This window comes from Cheilinus undulatus, linkage group 24, assembly GCF_018320785.1.
Source record: "Cheilinus undulatus linkage group 24, ASM1832078v1, whole genome shotgun sequence".
In the NCBI taxonomy this organism is placed as follows: Eukaryota; Metazoa; Chordata; class Actinopteri; order Labriformes; family Labridae; genus Cheilinus; species Cheilinus undulatus.
Window position 1 is genome coordinate 83341 of NC_054888.1, and position 27010 is coordinate 110350.

General features: G+C 42.4%; 1 protein-coding gene across 1 annotated transcript in view; it reads right to left on the reverse strand.

Annotated features, from left to right (window-relative positions):
* Positions 1-27010, reverse strand: part of LOC121506173 (BCL-6 corepressor-like) — an 87473-nt gene that overhangs the window by 36690 nt on the left and 23773 nt on the right. Inside the window, exons 3-8 of the mRNA XM_041781819.1 lie at positions 22759-26178; positions 21635-21845; positions 14458-14859; positions 14088-14312; positions 11517-11821; positions 7973-8122 (exon numbers count right to left, since the gene is read on the reverse strand). Of these exons, the coding sequence (XP_041637753.1) occupies positions 7973-8122; positions 11517-11821; positions 14088-14312; positions 14458-14859; positions 21635-21845; positions 22759-26178 (4713 nt within the window). The remainder of the gene's footprint in view (positions 1-7972; positions 8123-11516; positions 11822-14087; positions 14313-14457; positions 14860-21634; positions 21846-22758; positions 26179-27010) is intronic.

A 27010-nucleotide genomic window follows, 5' to 3' on the forward strand; every position in this document is an offset into this window, starting at 1 on the left:
GAGTAACTAAAGCCAGAGTTTGATTTAAAGAGTAACAAAAGCCAGAGTTTGATTTATAGAGTAACTAAAGCCAGAGTTTAATGTGTAGAGTAACTAAAGACAGAGTTTGATTTAAAGAGTAACTAAATCCAGAGTTTGATTTAAAAAGTAACTAAAGCCAGAGTTTAATGTGTAGAGTAACTAAAGCCAGAGTTTGATTTACAGAGTAACTACAGCCAGAGTTTGATTTATAGAGTAACTAAAGCCAGAGTTTGATTTATAGAGTAACTAAAGCAAGAGTTTAACGTGTCAAGTAACTAAAGCCAGAGTTTAATATGTAGAGTAACTAAAGCCAGAGTATGATTTAAAAAGTAACTAAAGCCAGAGTTTGATTTATAGAGAAACTAAAGACAGAGTTTGATTTATAGAGTAACTAAAGCCAGAGTTTGATTTATAGAGTAACTAAAGCCAGAGTTTGATTTAAAGAGTAACTGAAGCCAGAGTTTGATCATCAGAGTAACTAAAGCTAGAGTTTGATTTATAGAGTAACTAAAGCCAGAGTTTGATTTAAAGAGTAACTAAAGCCAGAGTTTGATTTAAAGAGTAACTGAAGCCAGAGTTTGATCATCAGAGTAACTAAAGCTAGAGTTTGATTTATAGAGTAACTAAAGCCAGAGTTTGATTCAAAGAGTAACTAAAGCCAGAGTTTGATTTAAAGAGTAACTAAAGCCAGAGTTTGATTCATAGAGTAACTAAAGCCAGAGTTTGATTTAAAGAGTAACTAAAGCCAGAGTTTGATTCAAAGAGTATCTAAAGCCAGAGTTTGATTCATAGAGTAACTAAAGCCAGAGTTTAATTTGTAGAGTAACTAAAGCCAGAGTTTGAATTAAAGAGTAACTAAAGCCAGAGTTTGATTTATAGAGTAACTTAAGCCAGAGTTTGATTTAAAGAGTAACTAAAGCCAGAGTTTGATTTATAGAGTAACTAAAGCCAGAGTTTAATGTGTAGAGTAACTAAAGCCAGAGTTTGATTTATAGAGTAACTTAAGCCAGAGTTTGATTTATAGAGTAACTAAAGCCAGAGTTTAATGTGTAGAGTAACTAAAGCCAGAGTTTAATGTGTAGAGTAACTAAAGCCAGAGTTTGATTTATAGAGTAACTTAAGCCAGAGTTTGATTTATAGAGTAACTAAAGCCAGAGTTTGATTTATAGAGTAACTTAAGCCATAGTTTGATCATCAGAGTAACTAAAGCCAGAGTTTGATTTATAGAGTAACTACAGCCAGAGTTTGATCATCAGAGTAACTAAAGCCAGAGTTTAATGTGTCAAGTAACTAAAGCCAGAGTATAATGTGTAGAGTAACTAAAGCCAGAGTTTGATTTAAAGAGTAACTAAAGCCAGAGTTTGATTTAAAGAGTAACTAAAGCCAGAGTTTGATTTATAGAGTAACTAAAGCCAGAGTTTGATTTAAAGAGTAACTAAAGCCAGAGTTTGATTTATAGAGTAACTAAAGACAGAGTTTGATTTATAGAGTAACTAAAGACAGAGTTTGATTTAAAGAGTAACTAAAGCCAGAGTTTGATTTATAGAGGAAATAAAGCCAGAGTTTGATTTATAGAGGAACTAAAGCCAGAGTTTGATTTATAGAGTAACTAAAGCCAGAGTTTAACGTGTCAAGTAACTAAAGCCAGAGTTTAATATGTAGAGTAACTAAAGCCAGAGTATGATTTAAAAAGTAACTAAAGCCAGAGTTTGATTTATAGAGAAACTAAAGACAGAGTTTGATTTATAGAGTAACTAAAGCCAGAGTTTGATTTATAGAGTAACTAAAGCCAGAGTTTGATTTAAAGAGTACCTAAAGCCAGAGTTTGATTTATAGAGTAACTAAAGCCAGAGTTTGATTTTAAAGAGTAACTAAAGCCAGAGTTTGATTTATAGAGTAACTACAGCCAGAGATTGATTTAAAGAGTAACTAAAGCCAGAGTTTGATTTATAGAGTAACTAAAGACAGAGTTTGATTTAAAGAGTAACTAAAGACAGAGTTTAATGTGTCAAGTAACTAAAGCCAGAGTATAATATGTAGAGTAACTAAAGCCAGAGTTTGATTTAAAGAGTAACTAAAGACAGAGTTTGATTTAAAGAGTAACTAAAGCCAGAGTTTGATTTATAGAGTAACTAAAGCCAGAGTTTGATTTAAAGAGTAACTAAAGCCAGAGTTTGATTTATAGAGTAACTAAAGACAGAGTTTGATTTAAAGAGTAACTAAAGACAGAGTTTGATTTAAAGAGTAACTAAAGCCAGAGTTTGATTTATAGAGTAAATAAAGCCAGAGTTTGATTTATAGAGGAACTAAAGCCAGAGTTTGATTTATAGAGTAACTAAAGCCAGAGTTTAACGTGTCAAGTAACTAAAGCCAGAGTTTAATATGTAGAGTAACTAAAGCCAGAGTATAATATGTAGAGTAACTAAAGCCAGAGTTTGATTTAAAGAGTAACTAAAGACAGAGTTTGATTTAAAGAGTAACTAAAGCCAGAGTTTGATTTATAGAGTAACTAAAGCCAGAGTTTGATTTAAAGAGTAACTAAAGCCAGAGTTTGATTTATAGAGTAACTAAAGCCAGAGTTTGATTTATAGAGTAACTAAAGCCAGAGTTTGATTTATAGAGTAACTAAAGCCAGAGTTTGATTTATAGAGTAACTAAAGACAGAGTTTGATTTATAGAGGAACTAAAGCCAGAGTTTGATTTATAGAGTAACTAAAGCCAGAGTTTAACGTGTCAAGTAACTAAAGCCAGAGTTTAATATGTAGAGTAACTAAAGCCAGAGTATGATTTAAAAAGTAACTAAAGCCAGAGTTTGATTTATAGAGAAACTAAAGACAGAGTTTGATTTATAGAGTAACTAAAGCCAGAGTTTGATTTATAGAGTAACTAAAGCCAGAGTTTGATTTAAAGAGTACCTAAAGCCAGAGTTTGATTTATAGAGTAACTAAAGCCAGAGTTTGATTTTAAAGAGTAACTAAAGCCAGAGTTTGATTTATAGAGTAACTACAGCCAGAGTTTGATCATCAGAGTAACTAAAGCCAGAGTTTAATTTGTAGAGTAACTAAAGCCAGAGTTTGAATTAAAGAGTAACTAAAGCCAGAGTTTGATTTATAGAGTAACTTAAGCCAGAGTTTGATTTAAAGAGTAACTAAAGCCAGAGTTTGATTTATAGAGTAACTAAAGCCAGAGTTTAATGTGTAGAGTAACTAAAGCCAGAGTTTAATGTGTAGAGTAACCAAAGCCAGAGTTTAATGTGTAGAGTAACTAAAGCCAGAGTTTAATGTGTAGAGTAACTAAAGCCAGAGTTTGATTTTAAAAGTAACTAAAGCCAGAGTTTGATTTATAGAGTAACTAAAGCCAGAGTTTGATTTATAGAGTAACTAAAGCCAGAGTTTGATTTATAGAGTAACTAAAGCCAGAGTTTGATTTAAAGAGTAACTAAAGCCAGAGTTTGATTCATAGAGTAACTAAAGCCAGAGTTTGATTTATAGAGTAACTAAAGCCAGAGTTTAATGTGTAGAGTAACTAAAGACAGAGTTTAATGTGTAGAGTAACTAAAGCCAGAGTTTGATTTAAAGAGTAACTAAATCCAGAGTTTGATTTAAAAAGTAACTCAAGCCAGAGTTTAATGTGTAGAGTAACTAAAGCCAGAGTTTGATTTAAAGAGTAACTGAAGCCAGAGTTTGATCATCAGAGTAACTAAAGCCAGAGTTTGATTTATAGAGTAACTAAAGCCAGAGTTTGATTTAAAGAGTAACTAAAGCCAGAGTTTGATTTAAAGAGTAAATAAAGCCAGAGTTTGATTCAAAGAGTAACTAAAGCCAGAGTTTGATTTAAAGAGTAACTAAAGCCAGAGTTTGATTCATAGAGTAACTAAAGCCAGAGTTTGATTTAAAGAGTAACTAAAGCCAGAGTTTGATTTATAGAGTAACTAAAGCCAGAGTTTAATGTGTAGAGTAACTAAAGCCAGAGTTTGATTTATAGAGTAACTAAAGCCAGAGTTTGATTTATAGAGTAACTAAAGCCAGAGTTTAATGTGTAGAGTAACTAAAGCCAGAGTTTAATGTGTAGAGTAACTAAAGCCAGAGTTTGATTTATAGAGTAACTTAAGCCAGAGTTTGATCATCAGAGTAACTAAAGCCAGAGTTTGATTTATAGAGTAACTTAAGCCAGAGTTTGATCATCAGAGTAACTAAAGCCAGAGTTTGATTTAAAGAGTAAATAAAGCCAGAGTTTGATTCAAAGAGTAACTAAAGACAGAGTTTGATTTAAAGAGTAACTAAAGCCAGAGTTTGATTCATAGAGTAACTAAAGCCAGAGTTTGATTTAAAGAGTAACTAAAGCCAGAGTTTGATTTATAGAGTAACTAAAGCCAGAGTTTAATGTGTAGAGTAACTAAAGCCAGAGTTTGATTTATAGAGTAACTAAAGCCAGAGTTTGATTTATAGAGTAACTAAAGCCAGAGTTTAATGTGTAGAGTAACTAAAGCCAGAGTTTAATGTGTAGAGTAACTAAAGCCAGAGTTTGATTTATAGAGTAACTTAAGCCAGAGTTTGATCATCAGAGTAACTAAAGCCAGAGTTTGATTTATAGAGTAACTTAAGCCAGAGTTTGATCATCAGAGTAACTAAAGCCAGAGTTTGATTTATAGAGTAACTAAAGCCAGAGTTTGATTTAAAGAGTAACTAAAGCCAGAGTTTGATTTAAAGAGTAAATAAAGCCAGAGTTTGATTCAAAGAGTAACTAAAGACAGAGTTTGATTTAAAGAGTAACTACAGCCAGAGTTTGATTCATAGAGTAACTAAAGCCAGAGTTTGATTTAAAGAGTAACTAAAGCCAGAGTTTGATTTATAGAGTAACTAAAGCCAGAGTTTAATGTGTAGAGTAACTAAAGCCAGAGTTTGATTTATAGAGTAACTAAAGCCAGAGTTTGATTTATAGAGTAACTAAAGCCAGAGTTTAATGTGTAGAGTAACTAAAGCCAGAGTTTAATGTGTAGAGTAACTAAAGCCAGAGTTTGATTTATAGAGTAACTTAAGCCAGAGTTTGATCATCAGAGTAACTAAAGCCAGAGTTTGATTTATAGAGTAACTTAAGCCAGAGTTTGATCATCAGAGTAACTAAAGCCAGAGTTTGATTCATAGAGTAACTAAAGCCAGAGTTTAACGTGGATGTACTTAGAATGGTTAAATCATTAATCATAAATCACAGTTGTCTTATCTTTCTGGTGTAAATGTTAGTGTGAAATCTCTGTTGGCTTTCCTCAGTGATCCATATTTGGACATCTATTATTACTGAATCACACGTACTCTAAGTGTATTTCCTGTTTTTACGTGCCTTGTGTTTCAGTGTTTGAAATAAATACATATATACACATATACATATATATATAGATATATATATATATAGATATAAAAAAGGCGGCATGAGGAGATTTCCTGAATTTTCGTGATAAGATGAATACGAAGCAGCTTTCTGTGCCTTCATTTGTCGCCTGCAGCCTCAACCAGAACAGAAACTCATTTTCACCTTAAAAGAGCCAAACCAGGAGATCGACACCTCCAGGGACAAAACGCCCGCCCTCCTGACTGCAGCCTGGAAACACTGGATGTTTGTTTCCACGTGCACGTGTGCACGGTGATGGATGACGGCTTTATTTGCAAACGCAGCTCGTTAGCTCCACCGCCGCACCTTAACGAGAGCGGGCGAGCGAGGGAGCGAGGCGGGGTGACACCCGTGAGCCTGACGACAGCCGCCACCCACCACATGAAATATTCAGAGAGTGGATGTGCTAACAAACGCCACGGCTCTTCCTCCAAATGATCCCCAGACATGGAGCGAGTCTGAGCACAACAACAATCCTTCATGTTGATGCAATGTGGGAAAATCCTTCAATCCAGGAGGGAGGGACTACGACTCCCAGCATGCCTCAGGAACAGCCTGGAGAGAATTTTAGTGCCTTTAAATGTGATCATGTTCCTAAGACGAGACCTGGAACCCAGACCTAAAGACCTAGAGTTCATCTATTCATCAGGGCCATCGTGGTTAATCACATTAGATTAACTATTAGTGCAGGGATTCTCTCATCATAGAGGTCAGAGGGCACCAGATTCTAGGTCTGAGGGACGACATCATCACTAACAGCAAGAATGGAATGTTTTAAACACTCTGAATGATGACATCATCACCCAGACAAAGATGAACGATTGAAACACTCTGAACGATGACATCATCACCCAGACAAAGATGAACGTTTGAAACACTCTGAACGATGACATCATCACCCAGACAAAGACGAACGTTTGAAACACTCTGAACGATGACATCATCACCCAGACAAAGATGAACGTTTGAAACACTCTGAACGATGACATCATCACCCAGACAAAGATGAACGTTTGAAACACTCTGAACGATGACATCATCACCCAGACAAAGATGAACGTTTGAAACACTCTGAAGGATGACATCATCACCCAGACAAACATGAAGGTTTGAAACACTTTGAACGATGACATCATCACCCAGACAAAGATGAACGTTTGAAACACTCTGAACGATGACATCATCACCCAGACAAAGATGAACGTTTGAAACACTCTGAAGGATGACATCATCACCCAGACAAACATGAAGGTTTGAAACACTTTGAATGATGACATCATCACCCAGACAAAGATGAACGTTTGAAACACTCTGAACGATGACATCATCACCCAGACAAAGATGAATGTTTGAAACACTCTGAAGGATGACATCATCACCCAGACAAACATGAAGGTTTGAAACACTTTGAATGATGACATCATCACCCAGACAAAGATGAATGTTTGAAACACTCTGAACGATTACATCATCACCCAGACAAAGATGAACGATTGAAACACTCTGAATGATGACATCATCACCCAGACAAAGATGAAATGTTTTAAACACTGTTAAGGATGACATCATCATCATCATCATCATCATCCAGTAATGGATGGAATGTTTCAAAACACAGAAGGATGACATCATCATTAAGAGAAGGATGGAATATTTTAAACATTGTTAAGGATGTCATCATCATGTAGACAAGGATGGAATGTTTTTAACTCTGTGGAGGCTGACATCATCATCATTAAAACAAGGATTGATGGAATGTTTCAAAACTCTGAAGGACGACATCATCATCATTCAGACAAGGACGGAATGTTTTAAACACTGTGAAGGATGACATCATCATCAATAAGACAAGGATGGACTGTTTTAAACATTGTGAAGGATGACATCATTATGTAGATAAGGATGGAATGTTTTAAACACTGTGAAGGATGTCATCATCATGTAGACAAGGATGGAATGTTTTAAACATTGTGAAGGATGACATCATCATCATTAAAACAAGGATGGAATGTTTTAAAACACTCTGACAGATGACATAATCATCATTAAGACAAGGATGGAATGTTTTAAAACACTCTGTGAAAGATAACATCATCAAAGGCAGAAGAGGGAATGTTTTGTAGACATTAAATAATCATGTCATCTTTATTGGCAAGGATGGAATGTTTTTAAAATATAAAGGATGAAATCATTGCAATCAGAGGTAAGGATGGAATGTTTAAAACACTAAGAAGCATGACATCATCATCAAAAGCAAGAGAGGAATGTCCTAAAAATGATGTAATTTTGATGAAGCTGGGGATGTTTTATTGTAGATCGAGAGTCCACCACTGCTCCTGAAAGTCTGATTCCTCGTTGGATAAAAATCTGACTGGTTTAAACAGCTGTTATTAATACGTGGTCATTTATTTTTAGATCTGTTGGATAGGGATGTTTACTACACCGCCATGTGAAAAAGCAGTTCTTGCCAGAGAACAGATCGCCACCTCTGTCGTCTTCCTCTCAACACAAAGACATAACGTCATGTTAGGACAAAGGACCAGTGAGGCGTGATGGGTTTCGTTACCTCATATCCCAGGCGGGCGGCACGCTGCAGCAGCGTCTCTCCGGCATTTTTGTTCACGATCAGTCTACGAACTTCAGGAGGGGCGGGGCGGGGTGGGTGTGGGCTCTGTGGAGAGGAAGGGCGAGGGCTGGGCAAGTGAGATGGAGAAACCTGCATGAGTGGAGAGAGAGAGAGAGTTATAAGTGCGCTAGACAGGACTAGGAGGACCAGGAAGAAAGGATTTGTTTTAAAACAGAAACAAACGAGGATTCTCTCTCACTCCTATACACGTCCATGCTTTGCTCGCCCATCTGTGACATGGTGCTCGACAGGGCTCACTGTTTGATCGTCACATCATCTATCACTGTCCCGTCACAGGGCAGTACAAGCCTGTGCTACAGGAGTTTCAAGATGTAGCTAAGAGCCTGGCCTAGCTACTTTCAAGGAAAAACATTCCATCATTGCCTTTAATGAAAATGTTATACTTTAATTATTATAAAACATTCCATCCTTGCCTTTGATGATATTGTTTTACTTTTAAATATTAAAAAAACATTCCAGCCTTGCAGTTGATGTTCTTTACTTTTAATATTAGAAAACATTCCATCCTTGCATTTGAAGATGCTGTTATACTTTTAATATAAAAAAAAACATTCCATCCTTGCCTTTGATTATGTTGCTATACTTTTAATATCAAAAAACATTCCATCCTTGCCTTTGAAAATGCTTTTATACTTTAAATATTAAAAAACATTCCATCCTTGCCTGTAATGATGTTATATTTTTATATCAGAAAACATTCCATCCTTTCCTATGATGATGCTATACTTTTAATATCAGAAAACATTCCATCCTTTCCTATGATGATGCTAAACTTTTAATATCAGAAAACATCCCATCCTTTCCTATGATGATGCTATACTTTTAATATTAGAAAACATTCCATCCTTGCATTTGATAATGTTGTTATACTTTAATTATTTAAAAAAACATTCCATCCTTGCCTTTGAAGATGCTGTTATACTTTTAATATCAAAAAACATTCCATCCTTGCCTTTGATAATGTTGTTATACTTTTAATATTAAAAAAACATTCCATCCTTGCCTTTGAAAATGCTCTTATACTTTAAATATTAAAAAAACATTCCATCCTTGCCTGTGATGATGATGATGATACTTTTAATATTAAAAAAAAACATTCCATCCTTGCCAGTGATGATGATGTTATACTTTTAATATTAGAAAACATTCCATCCTTGCCTGTAATGATGTTATACTCTTAATATCAGAAAACATTCCATCCTTTCCTATGATGATGCTATACTTTTAATATCAGAAAACATTCCATCCTTTCCTATGATGATGCTATACTTTTAATATTAGAAAACATTCCATCCTTGCCTGTGTTGTGATGATGTCATTCTTCACACTGAGAGCCAGTGCCATGATCTCTGTTTTTTTACAATACAATAACTTTTTCATCCCTGAAGGGAAATTCATTTGTCTGGAACTCTCATCTGTTTACGGTAGAGTAGGTAGTTCAGGACTTAAAGCTGCTCACAGAGTTCTGATCATGTGATCATGTGACTTCTGTCTGATTGGTCAGGGTTAACTCAGAGCAGTCAGGGTACTTTAACCTAGTCACTGCTTTCATTCCTTCCTTAGTTGACTAGCTGTCAGTATTCATCCATAGCTGGTGATTACTTCAAGTTTTGTTGTAAAATTTTATTTTAAATGTGATGAATGTAGAATATTAAACAGTGGGTGACCTCTAACCTCTCTCTTTGTTAAAGTTGGTCCTTCCTGAGCCAGTTTTTAGTTCTATTCTATTAAAATATCTCTGTTCTAACTCATTAGACATCTCCATTTTATTTCATTCAAACATTTAAAGATTAAAAATCTCTGTAAATCTGGCCGTACTGCGTCGCTTTTTCTAAAGAAGAGCGATCGGAGGATGGAGGCTAAAAACGCTGCAGCGCTGAGCTGCTGACACCACGGCAACCGTCTCCGCTGCTTAGCAGCCAGACAGCGTGTGCGTGATAATGTGTTTGTGTGTGCGCAGGCGTCTGTCAAACGGAGCTGCACGCCGCCGCTGCCGCCACGCATCAGCAAACAGGACGCCAGCTCTGCCCGGGAGGAGCCTGTTTGTGTTTTCTACTCAGCAGGCTCAAACAAGGAGGAGGAGGGGCGAGCGAGAGCTGAGGGGGAGAGAGAGGGAGACTGGTGTGTGTTTCAGTGTGTGTATTTTGGTGTGTGCGTCATTTCTGCCCCGAGGAAATCTCTGCTGCAGCAGCTGTCAAAACGCCACGAGTCGCCGTTTCAAACCAAAACAGACGAGTTCTAAAAAAGCTCAGCATACGACAATTCTGAGTTATTATTAGAACTCAGACACACCAGCAGTCTAGGCCTGAGGTTGGCCAACCGTCGTTGGCAATGTCTAAAAAGCATTCCATCCTAGCCTATGTAGATGTCATCCTTTATAGTCTATAAAGCATTCCATCCTAGCCTATGTAGATGTCATCCTTTATAGTCTAAAAAGCATTCCATTCTAGCCTATGTAGATGTCATCATTTATAGTCTAAAAAGCATTCCATCCTAGCCTATGTAGATGTCATCCTTTATAGTCTAAAAAGCATTCCATTCTAGCCTATGTAGATGTCATCATTTATAGTCTAAAAAGCATTCCATCCTAGCCTATGTAGATGTCATCCTTTATAGTCTATAAAGCATTCCATCCTAGCCTATGTAGATGTCATCCTTTATAGTCCATAAAGCATTCTGTCCTAGCCTATGAAGATGTCATCCTTTATAGTCTATAAAGCATTCTATCCTAGCCTATGAAGATGTCATCCTTTATAGTCTAAAAAGCATTCCATCCTAGCCTATGAAGATGTCATCCTTTCTAGTCTACAAAAATTCCATCCTAGCCTATGAAGATGTCATTCTTTGTAGTCTATAAATCATTCCATCCTAGCCTATGAAGATGTCATCCCTTGTAGTCTATAAAACATTCCATCCTAGCCTATGAAGATGTCATCCCTTGTAGTCAATAAAACATTCCATCCTAGCCTATGAAGATGTCATCCCTTGTAGTCTATAAAACATTCCATCCTAGCCTATGAAGATGTCATCCCTTGTAGTCTATAAAACATTCCATCCTAGCCTATGAAGATGTCATCCCTTGTAGTCAATAAAACATTCCATCCTAGCCTATGAGGATGTCATCCTTTGTAGTCTATAAAACATTCCTTCCTAGCATGTGATGATGTCATCCTTTGTAGTCTGTAAAACATTCCCTCCTATCCAGTGATGACGTCATCCTTTGTAGTCTGTAAAACATTCCTTCCTACCCTGTGATGATGTCATCCTGTGAAACAGGGCCAAGGCTGACATGCTGAAGGTGTCTGAGAGGTTAAATCAAACCTCATGGTTTCTGCTGGTGTCTGAGCTGATGGAGGTCTTTCCATCCTAAACTCAGAGGACTTTAGCTCAGTGGACCACTGTCCCTTAAATTCTCATCACAGTCACAAAGATTAGTGTCAAGAGCAAAGCGCTCCTCACTGACCTTTCCGCGGCTCTCCTCGCCGCCTCCTTCTCTCTCCTCCTCCCTAACCCTCTCCCCTCCTGTGTGCTTTGTCTTGCAGAGTCGCTTCCCCTTTGGCTTGCTGAGGTCATCATCGTGGCGAGGAAATGGAGGGAGAGGAGGGAAGGAAGGCAGGAAGGAGGAGGGCCGTCGGTTCTCCTTCAGCCTGATGTGTTGGCTCTGGATGCCAGAGGAGCCAAAGGACCAGGGGGACGGTGGTCGGAGGCCAGGGCTGCAAGACCGCTGGAAGTGGTGGGTGGGAGAGGTCGGCGGCGCCACCGGGAAACCTGAAACACACCATGGAGAGTAGTCAGAACGTGTTGTACTGAAGACTTCCAAAGACCGCCCTCTGGTGGCAACTTCTGGAGAAAGGGTTTCGCTACCCACCAGCTTCCCCCACTCTTCAGCCAAAAGTTGCCAATGTGTTTGTGCAATCTAGACCAGGCTCTCTATTTTGGTTGCAAAAACAGGTTGGCAACTTTTAGAAAAAATGGTGAAACTGGTTCATTAGATCTGGTTTATTTGATCTGGTTCATTACATCTGGTTCATTAGGTCTGGTTCATTAGATCTGGTTTATTAGATGTGGTTTTTTAGATCTGGTTCATTAGATCTTGTTCATTAGATCTTGTTCATTAGATCTGGTTCATTACATCTGGTTCATTAGGTCTGGTTCATTAGATCTGGTTTATTAGATGTGGTTTTATAGATCTGGTTCATTAGATCTTGTTCATTAGATCTTGTTCATTAGATCTGGTTCATTACATCTGGTTCATTAGGTCTGGTTCATTAGATCTGGTTTAATAGATCTGGTTCATTACATCTGGTTTATTAGATCTGGTTTATTAGACATGGTTTAATAGATCTGGTTTATTACATCTGGTTTATTGGATCTGGTTTATTAGCTCTGGTTATTAGATCTGGTTCATTAGATCTGGTTTAATAGATCTGGTTCATTACATCTGGTTTATTAGACCTGGTTTATTAGATCTGGTTTATTAGACATGGTTTAATAGATCTGGTTTATTACATCTGGTTTATCAGATCTGGTTTGTTAGACCTGGTTTAATAATCTGGTTGATCAGATCTCGTTCCTTAGATCTGGTTTTAATGATCTTATATTCTAAAAGAAAATCAGCTGATCGGTCCTACATCCCTCAGGTCATCTCTGCTGTGATCCCTAACAGGAACTGAGCTCAGGTGTTTGGTTCTGCTGATTTAAAGGTCCTGTCGTTGATCTGAAGTCTTCCACCGAGCCTCATCACCTCTCTGTGTGAATTTAGACAACTTTTCTCTCAGCAGCAAACGAGCTGCAGCCTGTCCTTCAGCGAGGGGCGAGAGAGATAATGAGAGAGAGAGAGAGAGGAACAAAGAGCCGCCTCGCACGGATGGAGCATCAGCGAGCGATAGAGTGAGAGAGGGAGCAGGCGTTTGAACGGGTGAGAGAGCGAGCAAGTGTGTGAGCAGGTGAGAGAGTGAGAGAGAGCAAGCGAGCGTTTGAACAGGCGAGGGAGCTGATGGGGGGGGGGGGTCTGTTTTCCTTTGGAGATGGCCACAGAAAGTATGCATATGGTTTTCTATTTATTTGTTTTTATGTTTTTATATTTATTTGTTTTTATGTTTTTATATTTATTCATTTGTTTTTATGTTTTTATATCTATTAATTTGTTTTTTATGTTTTTATATTTATGTAGTTGTTTTTATGTTTTTATATCTATTAATTTGTTTTTATGTTTTTATATTTATGTAGTTGTTTTTATGTTTTTATATCTATTAATTTGTTTTTTGTGTTTTATATTTATCTATTTGTTTTTATGTTTTTATATCTATTAATTTGTTTTTTGTGTTTTATATTTATCTATTTGTTTTTATGTTTTTATATCTATCAATTTGTTTTTTATGTTTTATATTTATTTATTTGTTTTGATGGTTTTTTATTGATTTATTTGTTTATAAGTACTTGTTTTCATGTAAATATATCTATTTACATTTATGTATTTATATTTATGAATTTGTTTTTCTGGATTTATTTATTTAAATAGATTTGTTTTTTGTATTTTTTATATTTATCTGTTGTTATAAATTTACAATTTTTATTTTATGTTTCTTTTATGTCTTTATATTTATATTTACTTATTTGTTCATATGTATTTATATTGGTGTATTTGCATTGATGTATTTATATTTATGTGTTTGTTTTAAGTATTTAAATTTATTTTTATGTTTTTATGTATTTTTATTTATTTGTTTGTTTTTATGTATTTATATTAATTTTTATTTTTTTGTATTTATATTAATGTGTTTGCTTTTATGTATTTAAATTTATTTTTATGTTTTTATGTATTTTTATTTTTTTGTTTGTTTTTATGTATTTATAAAAATATTTTTTATTTGTTTTTTATGTATTTTTATTAATGTGTTTGCTCCTGTGTTTTGAGATTTATATTTATTTGTTTATTTGTTTAATGTATTAATAATCATATTTATTTATTTCTATATATTTACATCCATTTGTTTATGGTCCACAGGAAGAGGATAAGCAGACTTTGTCTCACCTCTTGGTTCTTCCCTTCTTGTGAATGTCGGGTTGTGCCAGCCTCTGTTGGGACCCCTGACAGATGGGCCGTCCATCCTGAACTTCCTGACCGGCTCTGCTGACCTCTGGTCCAATGGCAGCCATTGGTTGAGCTCTCCAGAGAGGCGGGGCTTGTTAAGTGTGAGGCCATTCAGCTCGATGCAAACCTTCAGCTTCTTCACGTCGTCCTGGGTGGAGTCTGAGACTGATAAAAGCAGAGAGAGTTGACATGTCTATGGTTCTGTGTAATCAGAGCCTAAGAGGACCTGGCTTAGACCCATGTGGGACACCAGATAGTTAAGGGGAAGGAAGCAGAGAGATGATAGGAGCAGGAGAAACGAAACCCATACCATTGGCTATCTTTGCTATCTTCTCTTGGTTAGCCGTCTCCTCCTCTTCTTCCTCCTCCTCCTCTCTCCCTCTCTTCAGCCGGCTGCTGGTGATGCTGCTCTGGTGAAACGGCTCCAGACTGAAAATTCTTCTGCGGTTTATCACAGACGTGAGGTTGGAGCCCACGAGAATAGGCGTGGAAGATGGCGTGGAGGACGTTGTTGAGGACATCGTGGAGGACGGCGTGGAGGACAGCGTGGAGGACGGCGTGGAGGACGGCGTGGAGACTGGCGTGGAAGTATTTCCTTGACAGAGGACTGGGGACGGAGACAGAACGGGTTGTTGATGTTGTTGTGGGACTAAACTCCTCCTCTCGTCCTCCTCTTGCAGACCTCCTCTGTCCTCCTCATCGTTCTCCTCATCTGCAAAGAAAAACATTTCCTCACAGCTGTTGAATACATGAAAACATGCTAAAATTTGACAATTACATTAATGATACCTTGTCTCCTCACTTTGTCATGGTTCTCGCCGTCTAAATGTAAGCAACAGAAAACAGGAACAGGGGAACCAAGGAAAACGCTGCCATGTTGAGGCTGCATCACTAAAAAAACGGTTGGCAGGCTAAAACAACCTCACAACTGCACCATGTGGAGTGCTGTAGCTACGTCTCTCCATGTTGAGTGACTTGTGCTGGTGTTGTAACTACGTCTCTCCATGTTTAGTGACTTGTGCTGGTGTTGTAGCTACGTCTCTCCATGTTTAGTGACTTGTGCTGGTGTTGTAGCTACGTCTCTCCATGTTTAGTGACTTGTGTTGGTGTTGTAGCTACATCTCTCCATGTTTAGTGACTTGTGTTGGTGTTGTAGCTACGTCTCTCCATGTTTAGTGACTTGTGTTGGTGTTGTAGCTACGTCTCTCCATGTTTAGTGACTTGTGCTGGTGTTGTAGCTACGTCTCTCCATGTTTAGTGACTTGTGCTGGTGTTGTAGCTACGTCTCTCCATGTTGAGTGACTTGTGCTGGTGTTGTAGCTACGTCTCTCCATGTTTAGTGACTTGTGCTGGTGTTGTAGCTACGTCTCTCCATGTTTAGTGACTTGTGCTGGTGTTGTAGCTACGTCTCTCCATGTTGAGTGACTTGTGCTGGTGTTGTAGCTACGTCTCTCCATGTTTAGTGACTTGTGCTGGTGTTGTAGCTATGTCTCTCCATGTTTAGTGACTTGTGCTGGTGTTGTAGCTACATCTCTCCATGTTTAGTGACTTGTGCTGGTGTTGTAGCTACGTCTCTCCATGTTTAGTGACTTGTGCTGGTGTTGTAGCTACATCTCTCCATGTTTAGTGACTTGTGTTGGTGTTGGTGTTGTAGCTATGTCTCTCCATGTTTAGTGACTTGTCCTGGTGTTGTAGCTACGTCTCTCCATGTTGAGTGACTTGTGCTGGTGTTGTAGCTATGTCTCTCCATGTTGAGTGACTTGTGCTGGTGTTGTAGCTATGTCTCTCCATGTTGAGTGACTTGTGCTGGTGTTGTAGCTATGTCTCTCCATGTTGAGTGACTTGTGCTGGTGTTGTAGCTACGTCTCTCCATGTTGAGTGACTTGTGCTGGTGTTGTAGCTACGTCTCTCCATGTTGAGTGACTTGTGCTGGTGTTGTAGCTACGTCTCTCCATGTTGAGTGACTTGTGCTGGTGTTGTAGCTACGTCTCTCCATGTTTAGTGACTTGTGCTGGTGTTGTAGCTACGTCTCTCCATGTTTAGTGACTTGTGCTGGTGTTGTAGCTACGTCTCTCCATGTTGAGTGACTTGTGCTGGTGTTGTAGCTACGTCTCTCCATGTTGAGTGACTTGTGCTGGTGTTGTAGCTACGTCTCTCCATGTTGAGTGACTTGTGCTGGTGTTGTAGCTACGTCTCTCCATGTTTAGTGACTTGTGCTGGTGTTGTAGCTACATCTCTCCATGTTTAGTGACTTGTGTTGGTGTTGGTGTTGTAGCTACATCTCTCCATGTTTAGTGATTTGTGTTGGTGTTGTAGCTACGTCTCTCCATGTTGAGTGACTTGTGCTGGTGTTGTAGCTACATCTCTCCATGTTTAGTGACTTGTGTTGGTGTTGGTGTTGTAGCTACGTCTCTCCATGTTGAGTGACTTGTGCTGGTGTTGTAGCTACATCTCTCCATGTTTAGTGACTTGTGTTGGTGTTGTAGCTACGTCTCTCCATGTTGAGTGACTTGTGCTGGTGTTGTAGCTACGTCTCTCCATGTGTAGTGACTTGTTCTGGTGTTGTAGCTATGTCTCTCCATGTTTAGTGACTTGTGCTGGTGTTGTAGCTACGTCTCTCCATGTTGAGTGACTTGTGCTGGTGTTGTAGCTACGTCTCTCCATGTTGAGTGACTTGTGCTGGTGTTGTAGCTACGTCTCTCCATGTTGAGTGACTTGTGCTGGTGTTGTAGCTACGTCTCTCCATGTTTAGTGACTTGTGCTGGTGTTGTAGCTACGTCTCTCCATGTTTAGTGACTTGTGCTGGTGTTGTAGCTACGTCTCTCCATGTTTAGTGACTTGTGCTGGTGTTGTAGCTACGTCTCTCCATGTTGAGTGACTTGTGCTGGTGTTGTAGCTACGTCTCTCCATGTTGAGTGACTTGTGCTGGTGTTGTAGCTACGTCTCTCCATGTTTAGTGACTTGTGCTGGTGTTGTAGCTACGTCTCTCCATGTTGAGTGACTTGTGCTGGTGTTGTAGCTACGTCTCTCCATGTTGAGTGACTTGTGTTGGTGTTGTAGCTACGTCTCTCCATGTTTAGTGACTTGTGCTGGTGTTGTAGCTACGTCTCTCCATGTTTAGTGACTTGTGCTGGTGTTGTAGCTACATCTCTCCATCTTGAGTGACTTGTGCTGGTGTTGTAGCTACGTCTCTCCATGTTTAGTGACTTGTGCTGGTGTTGGTGTTGTAGCTATGTCTCTCCATGTTTAGTGACTTGTGCTGGTGTTGTAGCTATGTCTCTCCATGTTGAGTGACTTGTGCTGGTGTTGTAGCTACGTCTCTCCATTTTGAGTGACTTGTGCTGGTGTCGTAGCTACATCTCTCCATGTTGAGTGACTTGTGCTGGTGTTGTAGCTCAGTTCTCCATGTTGAGTGACTTGTGCTGGTGTTGTAGCTACGTCTCTCCATGTTGAGTGACTTGTGCTGGTGTTGTAGCTACTTCTCTCCATGTTGAGTGACTTGTGCTGGTGTTGTAGCTACGTCTCTCCATGTTGAGTGACTTGTGCTGGTGTTGTAGCTACGTCTCTCCATGTTGAGTGACTTGTGTTGGTGTTGTAGCTACGTCTCTCCATGTTGAGTGACTTCTGCTGGTGTTGTAGCTACATCTCTCCATGTTTAGTGACTTGTGCTGGTGTTGTAGCTACGTCTCTCCATGTTGAGTGACTTGTGCTGGTGTTGTAGCTACGTCTCTCCATGTTGAGTGACTTGTGCTGGTGTTGTAGCTACGTCTCTCCATGTTTAGTGACTTGTGCTGGTGTTGTAGCTACGTCTCTCCATTTTGAGTGACTTGTGCTGGTGTTGTAGCTACGTCTCTCCATTTTGAGTGACTTGTGCTGGTGTTGTAGCTATGTCTCTCCATGTTTAGTGACTTGTGCTGGTGTTGTAGCTACGTCTCTCCATGTTGAGTGACTTGTGCTGGTGTCGTAGCTACATCTCTCCATGTTTAGTGACTTGTGCTGGTGTTGTAGCTACGTCTCTCCATGTTGAGTGACTTGTGCTGGTGTTGTAGCTACGTCTCTCCATGTTTAGTGACTTGTGCTGGTGTTGTAGCTACGTCTCTCCATGTTGAGTGACTTGTGCTGGTGTTGTAGCTACGTCTCTCCATGTTCAGTGACTTGTGCTGGTGTTGTAGCTACGTCTCTCCATGTTGAGTGACTTGTGCTGGTGTTGTAGCTACGTCTCTCCATGTTTAGTGACTTGTGCTGGTGTTTTAGCTACGTCTCTCCATGTTGAGTGACTTGTGTTGGTGTTGTAGCTACTTCTCTCCATGTTGAGTGACTTGTGCTGGTGTTGTAGCTACGTCTCTCCATGTTCAGTGACTTGTGCTGGTGTTGTAGCTACGTCTCTCCATGTTCAGTGACTTGTGCTGGTGTTGTAGCTACGTCTCTCCATGTTGAGTGACTTGTGCTGGTGTTGTAGCTACGTCTCTCCATGTTGAGTGACTTGTGCTGGTGTTGTAGCTACGTCTCTCCATGTTGAGTGACTTGTGCTGGTGTTGTAGCTACGTCTCTCCATGTTCAGTGACTTGTGCTGGTGTTGTAGCTACGTCTCTCCATGTTCAGTGACTTGTGCTGGTGTTGTAGCTACGTCTCTCCATGTTCAGTGACTTGTGTTGGTGTTGTAGCTACTTCTCTCCATGTTCAGTGACTTGTGTTGGTGTTGTATCTACGTCTCTCCATGTTGAGTGACTTGTGCTGGTGTTGTAGCTACGTCTCTCCATGTTGAGTGACTTGTGCTGGTGTTGTAGCTACGTCTCTCCATGTTGAGTGACTTGTGCTGGTGTTGTAGCTACGTCTCTCCATGTTGAGTGACTTGTGCTGGTGTTGTAGCTACGTCTCTCCATGTTCAGTGACTTGTGCTGGTGTTGTAGCTACGTCTCTCCATGTTGAGTGACTTGTGCTGGTGTTGTAGCTACGTCTCTCCATGTTGAGTGACTTGTGCTGGTGTTGTAGCTACGTCTCTCCATGTTTAGTGACTTGTGCTGGTGTTGTAGCTACGTCTCTCCATGTTGAGTGACTTGTGCTGGTGTTGTAGCTACGTCTCTCCATGTTTAGTGACTTGTGCTGGTGTTGTAGCTACGTCTCTCCATGTTGAGTGACTTGTGCTGGTGTTGTAGCTACGTCTCTCCATGTTGAGTGACTTGTGCTGGTGTTGTAGCCACGTCTCCATGTTTAGTGACTTGTGCTGGTGTTGTAGCTACGTCTCTCCATGTTGAGTGACTTGTGCTGGTGTTGTAGCTACGTCTCTCCATGTTGAGTGACTTGTGCTGGTGTTGTAGCTACGTCTCTCCATGTTTAGTGACTTGTGCTGGTGTTGTAGCTACGTCTCTCCATGTTGAGTGACTTGTGCTGGTGTTGTAGCTACATCTCTCCATCTTGAGTGACTTGTGCTGGTGTTGTAGCTACGTCTCTCCATGTTTAGTGACTTGTGCTGGTGTTGGTGTTGTAGCTATGTCTCTCCATGTTTAGTGACTTGTGCTGGTGTTGTAGCTATGTCTCTCCATGTTGAGTGACTTGTGCTGTTGTTGTAGCCACGTCTCCATTTTGAGTGACTTGTGCTGGTGTCGTAGCTACATCTCTCCATGTTGAGTGACTTGTGCTGGTGTTGTAGCTCAGTTCTCCATGTTGAGTGACTTGTGCTGGTGTTGTAGCTACGTCTCTCCATGTTGAGTGACTTGTGCTGGTGTTGTAGCTACTTCTCTCCATGTTGAGTGACTTGTGCTGGTGTTGTAGCTACGTCTCTCCATGTTGAGTGACTTGTGTTGGTGTTGTAGCTACGTCTCTCCATGTTGAGTGACTTCTGCTGGTGTTGTAGCTACGTCTCTCCATGTTTAGTGACTTGTGCTGGTGTTGTAGCTACGTCTCTCCATGTTGAGTGACTTGTGCTGGTGTTGTAGCTACGTCTCTCCATGTTGAGTGACTTGTGCTGGTGTTGTAGCTACGTCTCTCCATGTTTAGTGACTTGTGCTGGTGTTGTAGCTACGTCTCTCCATTTTGAGTGACTTGTGCTGGTGTTGTAGCTACGTCTCTCCATTTTGAGTGACTTGTGCTGGTGTTGTAGCTATGTCTCTCCATGTTTAGTGACTTGTGCTGGTGTTGTAGCTACGTCTCTCCATGTTGAGTGACTTGGGCTGGTGTCGTAGCTACATCTCTCCATGTTTAGTGACTTGTGCTGGTGTTGTAGCTACGTCTCTCCATGTTGAGTGACTTGTGCTGGTTTTGTAGCTACGTCTCTCCATGTTTAGTGACTTGTGCTGGTGTTGTAGCTACGTCTCTCCATGTTGAGTGACTTGTGCTGGTGTTGTAGCTACGTCTCTCCATGTTCAGTGACTTGTGCTGGTGTTGTAGCTACGTCTCTCCATGTTGAGTGACTTGTGCTGGTTTTGTAGCTACGTCTCTCCATGTTTAGTGACTTGTGCTGGTGTTTTAGCTACGTCTCTCCATGTTGAGTGACTTGTGTTGGTGTTGTAGCTACTTCTCTCCATGTTGAGTGACTTGTGCTGGTGTTGTAGCTACGTCTCTCCATGTTCAGTGACTTGTGCTGGTGTTGTAGCTACGTCTCTCCATGTTCAGTGACTTGTGCTGGTGTTGTAGCTACGTCTCTCCATGTTGAGTGACTTGTGCTGGTGTTGTAGCCACGCCTCTCCATGTTGAGTGACTTGTGCTGGTGTTGTAGCCACGCTCTCCATGTTGAGTGACTTGTGCTGGTGTTGTAGCCACGTCTCCATGTTCAGTGACTTGTGCTGGTGTTGTAGCCACGTCCATGTTCAGTGACTTGTGCTGGTGTTGTAGCTACGTCTCTCCATGTTCAGTGACTTGTGTTGGTGTTGTAGCTACTTCTCTCCATGTTCAGTGACTTGTGTTGGTGTTGTAGCTACGTCTCTCCATGTTGAGTGACTTGTGCTGGTGTTGTAGCTACGTCTCTCCATGTTGAGTGACTTGTGCTGGTGTTGTAGCTACGTCTCTCCATGTTGAGTGACTTGTGCTGGTGTTGTAGCTACGTCTCTCCATGTTGAGTGACTTGTGCTGGTGTTGTAGCTACGTCTCTCCATGTTGAGTGACTTGTGCTGGTGTTGTAGCTACGTCTCTCCATGTTGAGTGACTTGTGCTGGTGTTGTAGCTACGTCTCTCAACAGAAAAAGTTCTTCAGAGAGGAATAAGGTGCAGACAAACTTCTGCTCATGTAGAAGTCTGACGTGTGTTTCTGTGAGTTCTAGGGGTCTGGATGTTTTCTCTCTGAGCTGGGCTTGAAAAGAGCGAGGAGCACCCAGAGTTCAAATGTGTGTGAGAGACTCACAATCACAAAACACACACCTAAAACACACACAGACACGCAAAAACAAACAGAGAGACTCAGAGCGAGTGAAGCGCCTAAACACACCCGTGTGGGTCTGATTTATGAGCGTGACTTCACGTCATCCTGCAGAAATCTGCGGACATCCTCTCACCTCTTGCTGCCTCCGGGGCGGCTGAAGACGAGCCTTGTCCTCCTCCTTCATTCTTCCTCTCTTCCTCTCCTCCTCTCTCTGAACCTCCCTGGCGGCTGTCTGCCGACGCCGTCTCCCCCGCCACTGTCATCACCTCCCCCTCCTCCTGTCCTCCTCCCTGTCCTCCCTCTTTCTCCTTCAGCTCTAGCTCAGAGAAACGCAGCATTGCACGCTGATGAAGAACACACACAGAAAAACATGATGTTACTGAGAAAGACAGAAACACATCTGCTCATTCTAACTGTTTATGTGAGTTATGTTGGAGAAATACAACAGAGAATGAGGAACACTCTTTTCAAAACTCTGAAGGTTTGATGCCGACCTGGTGTTGCAACCATGCTCTGTAATGTTTAAGCACCTTGTGCAGGTGTTGCACCTTTTCTCCATAGATTAGCTCCAGGTTTCACTGACTTGCACTGGTGTTGCTGCTACTATTGTCATGTTTTCCTGACTTGCACTGGTGTTGCTGCTACTATTGTCATGTTTTCCTGACTTGCACTGGTGTTGCTGCTACTATTGTCATGTTTTCCTGACTTGCACTGGTGTTGCTGCTACTATTGTCATGTTTTCCTGACTTGCACTGGTGTTGCTGCTACTATTGTCATGTTTTCCTGACTTGCACTGGTGTTGCTGCTACTATTGTCATGTTTTCCTGACTTGCACTGGTGTTGCTGCTACTATTGTCATGTTTTCCTGACTTGCACTGGTGTTGCTGCTACTATTGTCATGTTTTCCTGACTTGCACTGGTGTTGCTGCTACTATTGTCATGTTTTCCTGACTTGCACTGGTGTTGCTGCTACTATTGTCATGTTTTCCTGACTTGCACTGGTGTTGCTGCTGTTTTCTGACTTTTCTTCCTGCAGCTGTAACTTGGTGGCATGTTCCTGCTTCTGTCGTCATGTTTTAGTTGCCTGTGTTAATGTTTGGCCCTTTTTTAACTCTGCCTTTAAGTGGTGGTTGTACTTTAAAGTCTAGCTCATGAGCCTGAGTTGGGCTGAACTGACCAATCACATATCGGTATCTACAGTCACATTGAGTACAGACATGCTGATGGACTAAGGATGGAATTAAACACTGGTCTTACCTGCAGGGCTCTCTGCTCGCGGCTCAGCTGGCTGGAGTCGGCGGAAAGCTCTGTGGTCACACATTTAAACCGGTCCCCCACGTAGCCGGATGAGTTGGCGATCCGTTTGGTCAGTCCAGAGCGCCGGTTTTTGCAGGAGCCTGGACCCTCATCCTCGTCTGTTTGTGGGTCCATGCCGTCCTGGGTTTTCTCCTTACCATCCTCACTGAAGTTGGTGATGACGCTGGAGCGTGGTTCCACCTCATTAGCGGAGGGACACTCAGCTTCCAGGTCTTGGCAAACTGGAAGTTCTTGATTCAGATCAGTAGGCCTCCTGTCCAAGTCCTGACTGGCTGGATCTCCTGGTGGAAAGTGCTGAGAGTTTGGACCAGCAGGGTAATGGTTTCCATACACAGGGACAGCCTGACCTTTAGACATATCACTTGTAGAATTTGGACCAATGAAAGGGTTCCTCCCTGGAGACGTGGGGTTGATGTTCCAGCAACCTGAGTTCATGCAATCACGGTTTTCCCCATCAGGTAATCTAGGGTTGATGCTTTTGCAGTTCTGAATCTGACTGCTGTAAATTCTGGCTTCTCCAGATGGTGTCCTCAGAGTCTGGTTTTTGCAGCATGGCCCCACGAAGTCTCTACTGCTGAGATTCTGATTGTTAGGGTCTCTGAGATTACAGGCAGAACTTCTGGGATTTATCTTGTAACACACAGGTGCTCTGATGGTCATGACTCCCTCAGCTGGTACCCTGGGATTCAAACCGGTCCAGGCTGGGACCTGAGGACTAAAATCTCTATGTGCTGAGCCCGTACTGCAACAAACGGGACTATCTGAGGGACAGCCGCCCCCGTATGTTGGGCTCTGCTGGCGGCTGATTGCACACACGGCTCCACTAGAACATTTATGTTCCTTAATTAGACCCAGTGAGCCGTCATCTTTTAAGGTCTGCTCCGAGTCCACATTTTTATGAGCTGTGGTCTCTGGCTGAATACCATCGCCAGTGCTTGTACCGTTTACCAAGCGTTCCTGTTCACTGGGGACTCTAAGCTCAGCACTCCCAGCACCATTCGAGGCTCCAGGTTTACATTTTCTAGAAAACTGAAGAAGAGAAGTTCTGGCACAGCGCATCATCTGCTCCTCTGGGATGTCTGGAAATGGACTAAGGGGTTCCTCCTCTTCATGGATCTCCTGAGAGATCTCCTTACTTGATGTGGGAGATGAAGATCTGTGGTCAGGAGGTTCTGGTTGGACTGTCTGGGGTACCAAGCCTCCTATTTGCTTTCCAGCCTGCTTTGGAAGGTGGTCTTTAGAAGACCATGGATGTCTTTCATGAAGGTGGTTAGAGCTACTGACGGCAGGCTTTGTGAAATCCTCTCTGATGGTGCATGGAGAGCTGTGCTCGTTATTGGACGAGTCCTCGTCCAGGTCATCTTGGACCAGGTCGATACAGATGAAATCTTCTCTGGCAGGAGTCAGAGTCTTGCTCTGGGCCTTCATGGTTTGGTGCTTGGACTTGTCCCTCTCGTTGTGGGAGGAGTCATCGCAGGGCCTGTCCTGACTCCTGTGTGGTTCTGCTCTCCAACTTCTCTCCTTGGTGCCGAGGCGGTCTAGACCTGAGTGGGAGGACACAGGTGGAGGGGCCGCCTGAGGATTCCGGTATGCCATGAAGTCCCCTTTGTTTGGATGGACTCCGTATGTCAGGCCAGGCTCTGGAACAAGGCGAGGTGGATAGAAGTTGCTGCTGCCAAGCAGGACTGGGTGAGGGTATACGGGCCCCTTCCCTGGCATGGTCATGCGCTGCACGGTCAAATCCTCAGCTATGGCGTACGGGACATAGCGGTTTGTGAAGCCTAAGCCAGGAGGGAGGTAGGAGTCTGCAAAGCTCTGACTTGAGGGGGTTCCCTTTGGTTGCTGATGAACACTGGTCTCTTGAGAAGTCAAGCTCTGTTTCTCTGAACTAGGCCGAGTTTCTCCTCTACTTTTAGGACTGACTTTGTCCGAATCAAAAGGGAGAACTCTAGGCCAGTCAGGTCTCGGCTTTGGGGGAGGAGAAGGTGCAGAAGGTCTTCCCCCTGGGGCAGAACCTGGACCAGGTATCTCTGTAACGGAGCCAGGAGAATTCTGAGAAAGATTGTCTGAACTTTTCTTGATTTGAGTTCCTCTGTTGTGCTCAGAGCTCACAGCCGGGGAGGAACCCGGGACAACCCAAGGGGAGGGTAGAGAGCTGATCCCCTCAGGACAGTCTGGAGTCTTTGCAGGTGTACTCACAGGTGAAGGCAGGCCATCTGACTGCAGTAAACACCCCAACTTTGATGGAAGTCGGTTTGAGAGTGCCTCTAGCTCTTTGGCGGTCAGATCTGGCTGGTTTTCCTCGGTGGGCTTTGGGGGTACAGTCCGGTCCATCTGTGTCTTTTTGGGTGATGGACACCTCTTCACAGCCTCTTTAGTGCTGGCGCTGCAGGTCTCTGAGCCCAGGCTCGTGTTAAAAGGATGAGACAGGGAGGCTGAAGATGAGAAGGACCTTCTGTAAAGGGACTTCTGGAGGTCTGTGGGGGTTTGGTTGACTGGGGGGGATTCTAAGGCAGCAGTGGTAGCTGAACTGGTCCCAGGGGCCTCACTGCTTCCTCCACCTCTACTCAGAGCATTAATGGAGGAGGATAGATGGTTGGACTTTCCACCGTGGAGTCTCTCAGGGTTTGGAGCAGCATGAGGCTTGGGTTTCTGGTGGATCTGTGGACTGGTGCTGAAAGCGGACTGTTCCTGGTGTACCTGAGGACTCAAACCCTGTAGAGGTTTGTCTTGGCGGAGGCTCGGGGCTGACAGGACGGCAGAAGCCGGAGTGGCAGAGGGGAACCTGATAGAAGAGCCCAAAGGGGAGGGGTTGTACTGAGGCAGGTAGAAAAGTCTGTCGTCCCCAGGTGTTGCGCCTCCTGCAGCACAGAGAGACTGAAACGCCATCTGCTGGTGAACGAAGGGGGAAGGCTGGGACAGGAAGGACGCCTTATAGGCCATGTCCAGAAAGGGGTAGACTGATGGATCAGCATAAGGACTGATCCACGGCAGTCTCAGGAAGCTGGCGACGCCCAGTTCTGACTGTTTGTCGGTCGGTAGGACTCTGCGGTCCAGAGCCAGGGCATCACCTCCTGCTGCAGAGACCACCAGAGGTTTTTGTAAACCCACAGGCTGGTTCTTGTACAGTCCCACAAATCCATTAGCAGACTTCTGACCATCCGTGGTCACGTCGGGCTTGTACAGGAGGTCGTAGCCTGGAGGGAGGGCGGGTCCGGCCTCCTGGGGCTTATCTGAGAAAGGCCGGATACCCGTGTAGAGAAGTCCTCCGTGGGGCCGGTAGCTTTCACTGACCAGAACGGAGCGGTCCATGCTGAGGGCAGCGAGAGGGTTCATCCTGTAAGATGTGCTGGCATCCACCTGTGGCACAGAGAAAAGCCAGAATCAGGGACAGGTCCTACAGCTGGGACACCTCAAGAGGACTAGACTAACGGGACTAGACAGAGTCCCAAACTGGGCTAAAGGCAGAGGATGGAACGCTGGGGAAGTTGGCAAGGTGGCAGTTCTGTCAATACATTTTTACAAAAGAGGAGTTCATAGTCGACAACTTTAGGAATATTGAGGGAAAACACTCTTTCCTCGCCAGGCAATCACTCTGCCAGCAAGACCTGAGACCTAAGACCTGAGACCTGAGACCTGAGACCGCTGCCAATAAAAGACAGTCAACTCAGAGACCTGAGACCTGAGACCGCTGCCAGCCAAATACAGTCAACCCTGAGACCTGAGACCTGTGACCGCTGCCAATAAAAGAAAGTCAACTCTGAGACCTGAGACCTGAGACCTGACACCTGAGACCTAAGACCTAAGACCTGACACCTGAGACCTGAGACCTGACACCTAAGACCTGACACCTGAGACCTAAGACATAAGACCTGACCCCTGACACCTGAGACCTAAGACCTGACACCTGAGACCTAAGACCTAAGACCTGAGACCTGAGACCACTGCCAATAAAAGACAGTCACTCTGAGACCTGAGACCTGACACCTAAGACCTGACACCTGGGACCTAAGACCTAAGACCTGAGACCTGAGACCACTGCCAATAAAAGACAGTCACTCTGAGACCTGGGACCTGAGACCACTACCAGCCAAATACAGTCAACCCTGAGACCTGAGACCTGAGACCTGCGACCTGACACCTGGGACCTAAGACCTAAGACCTGAGACCTGAGACCACTGCCAATAAAAGA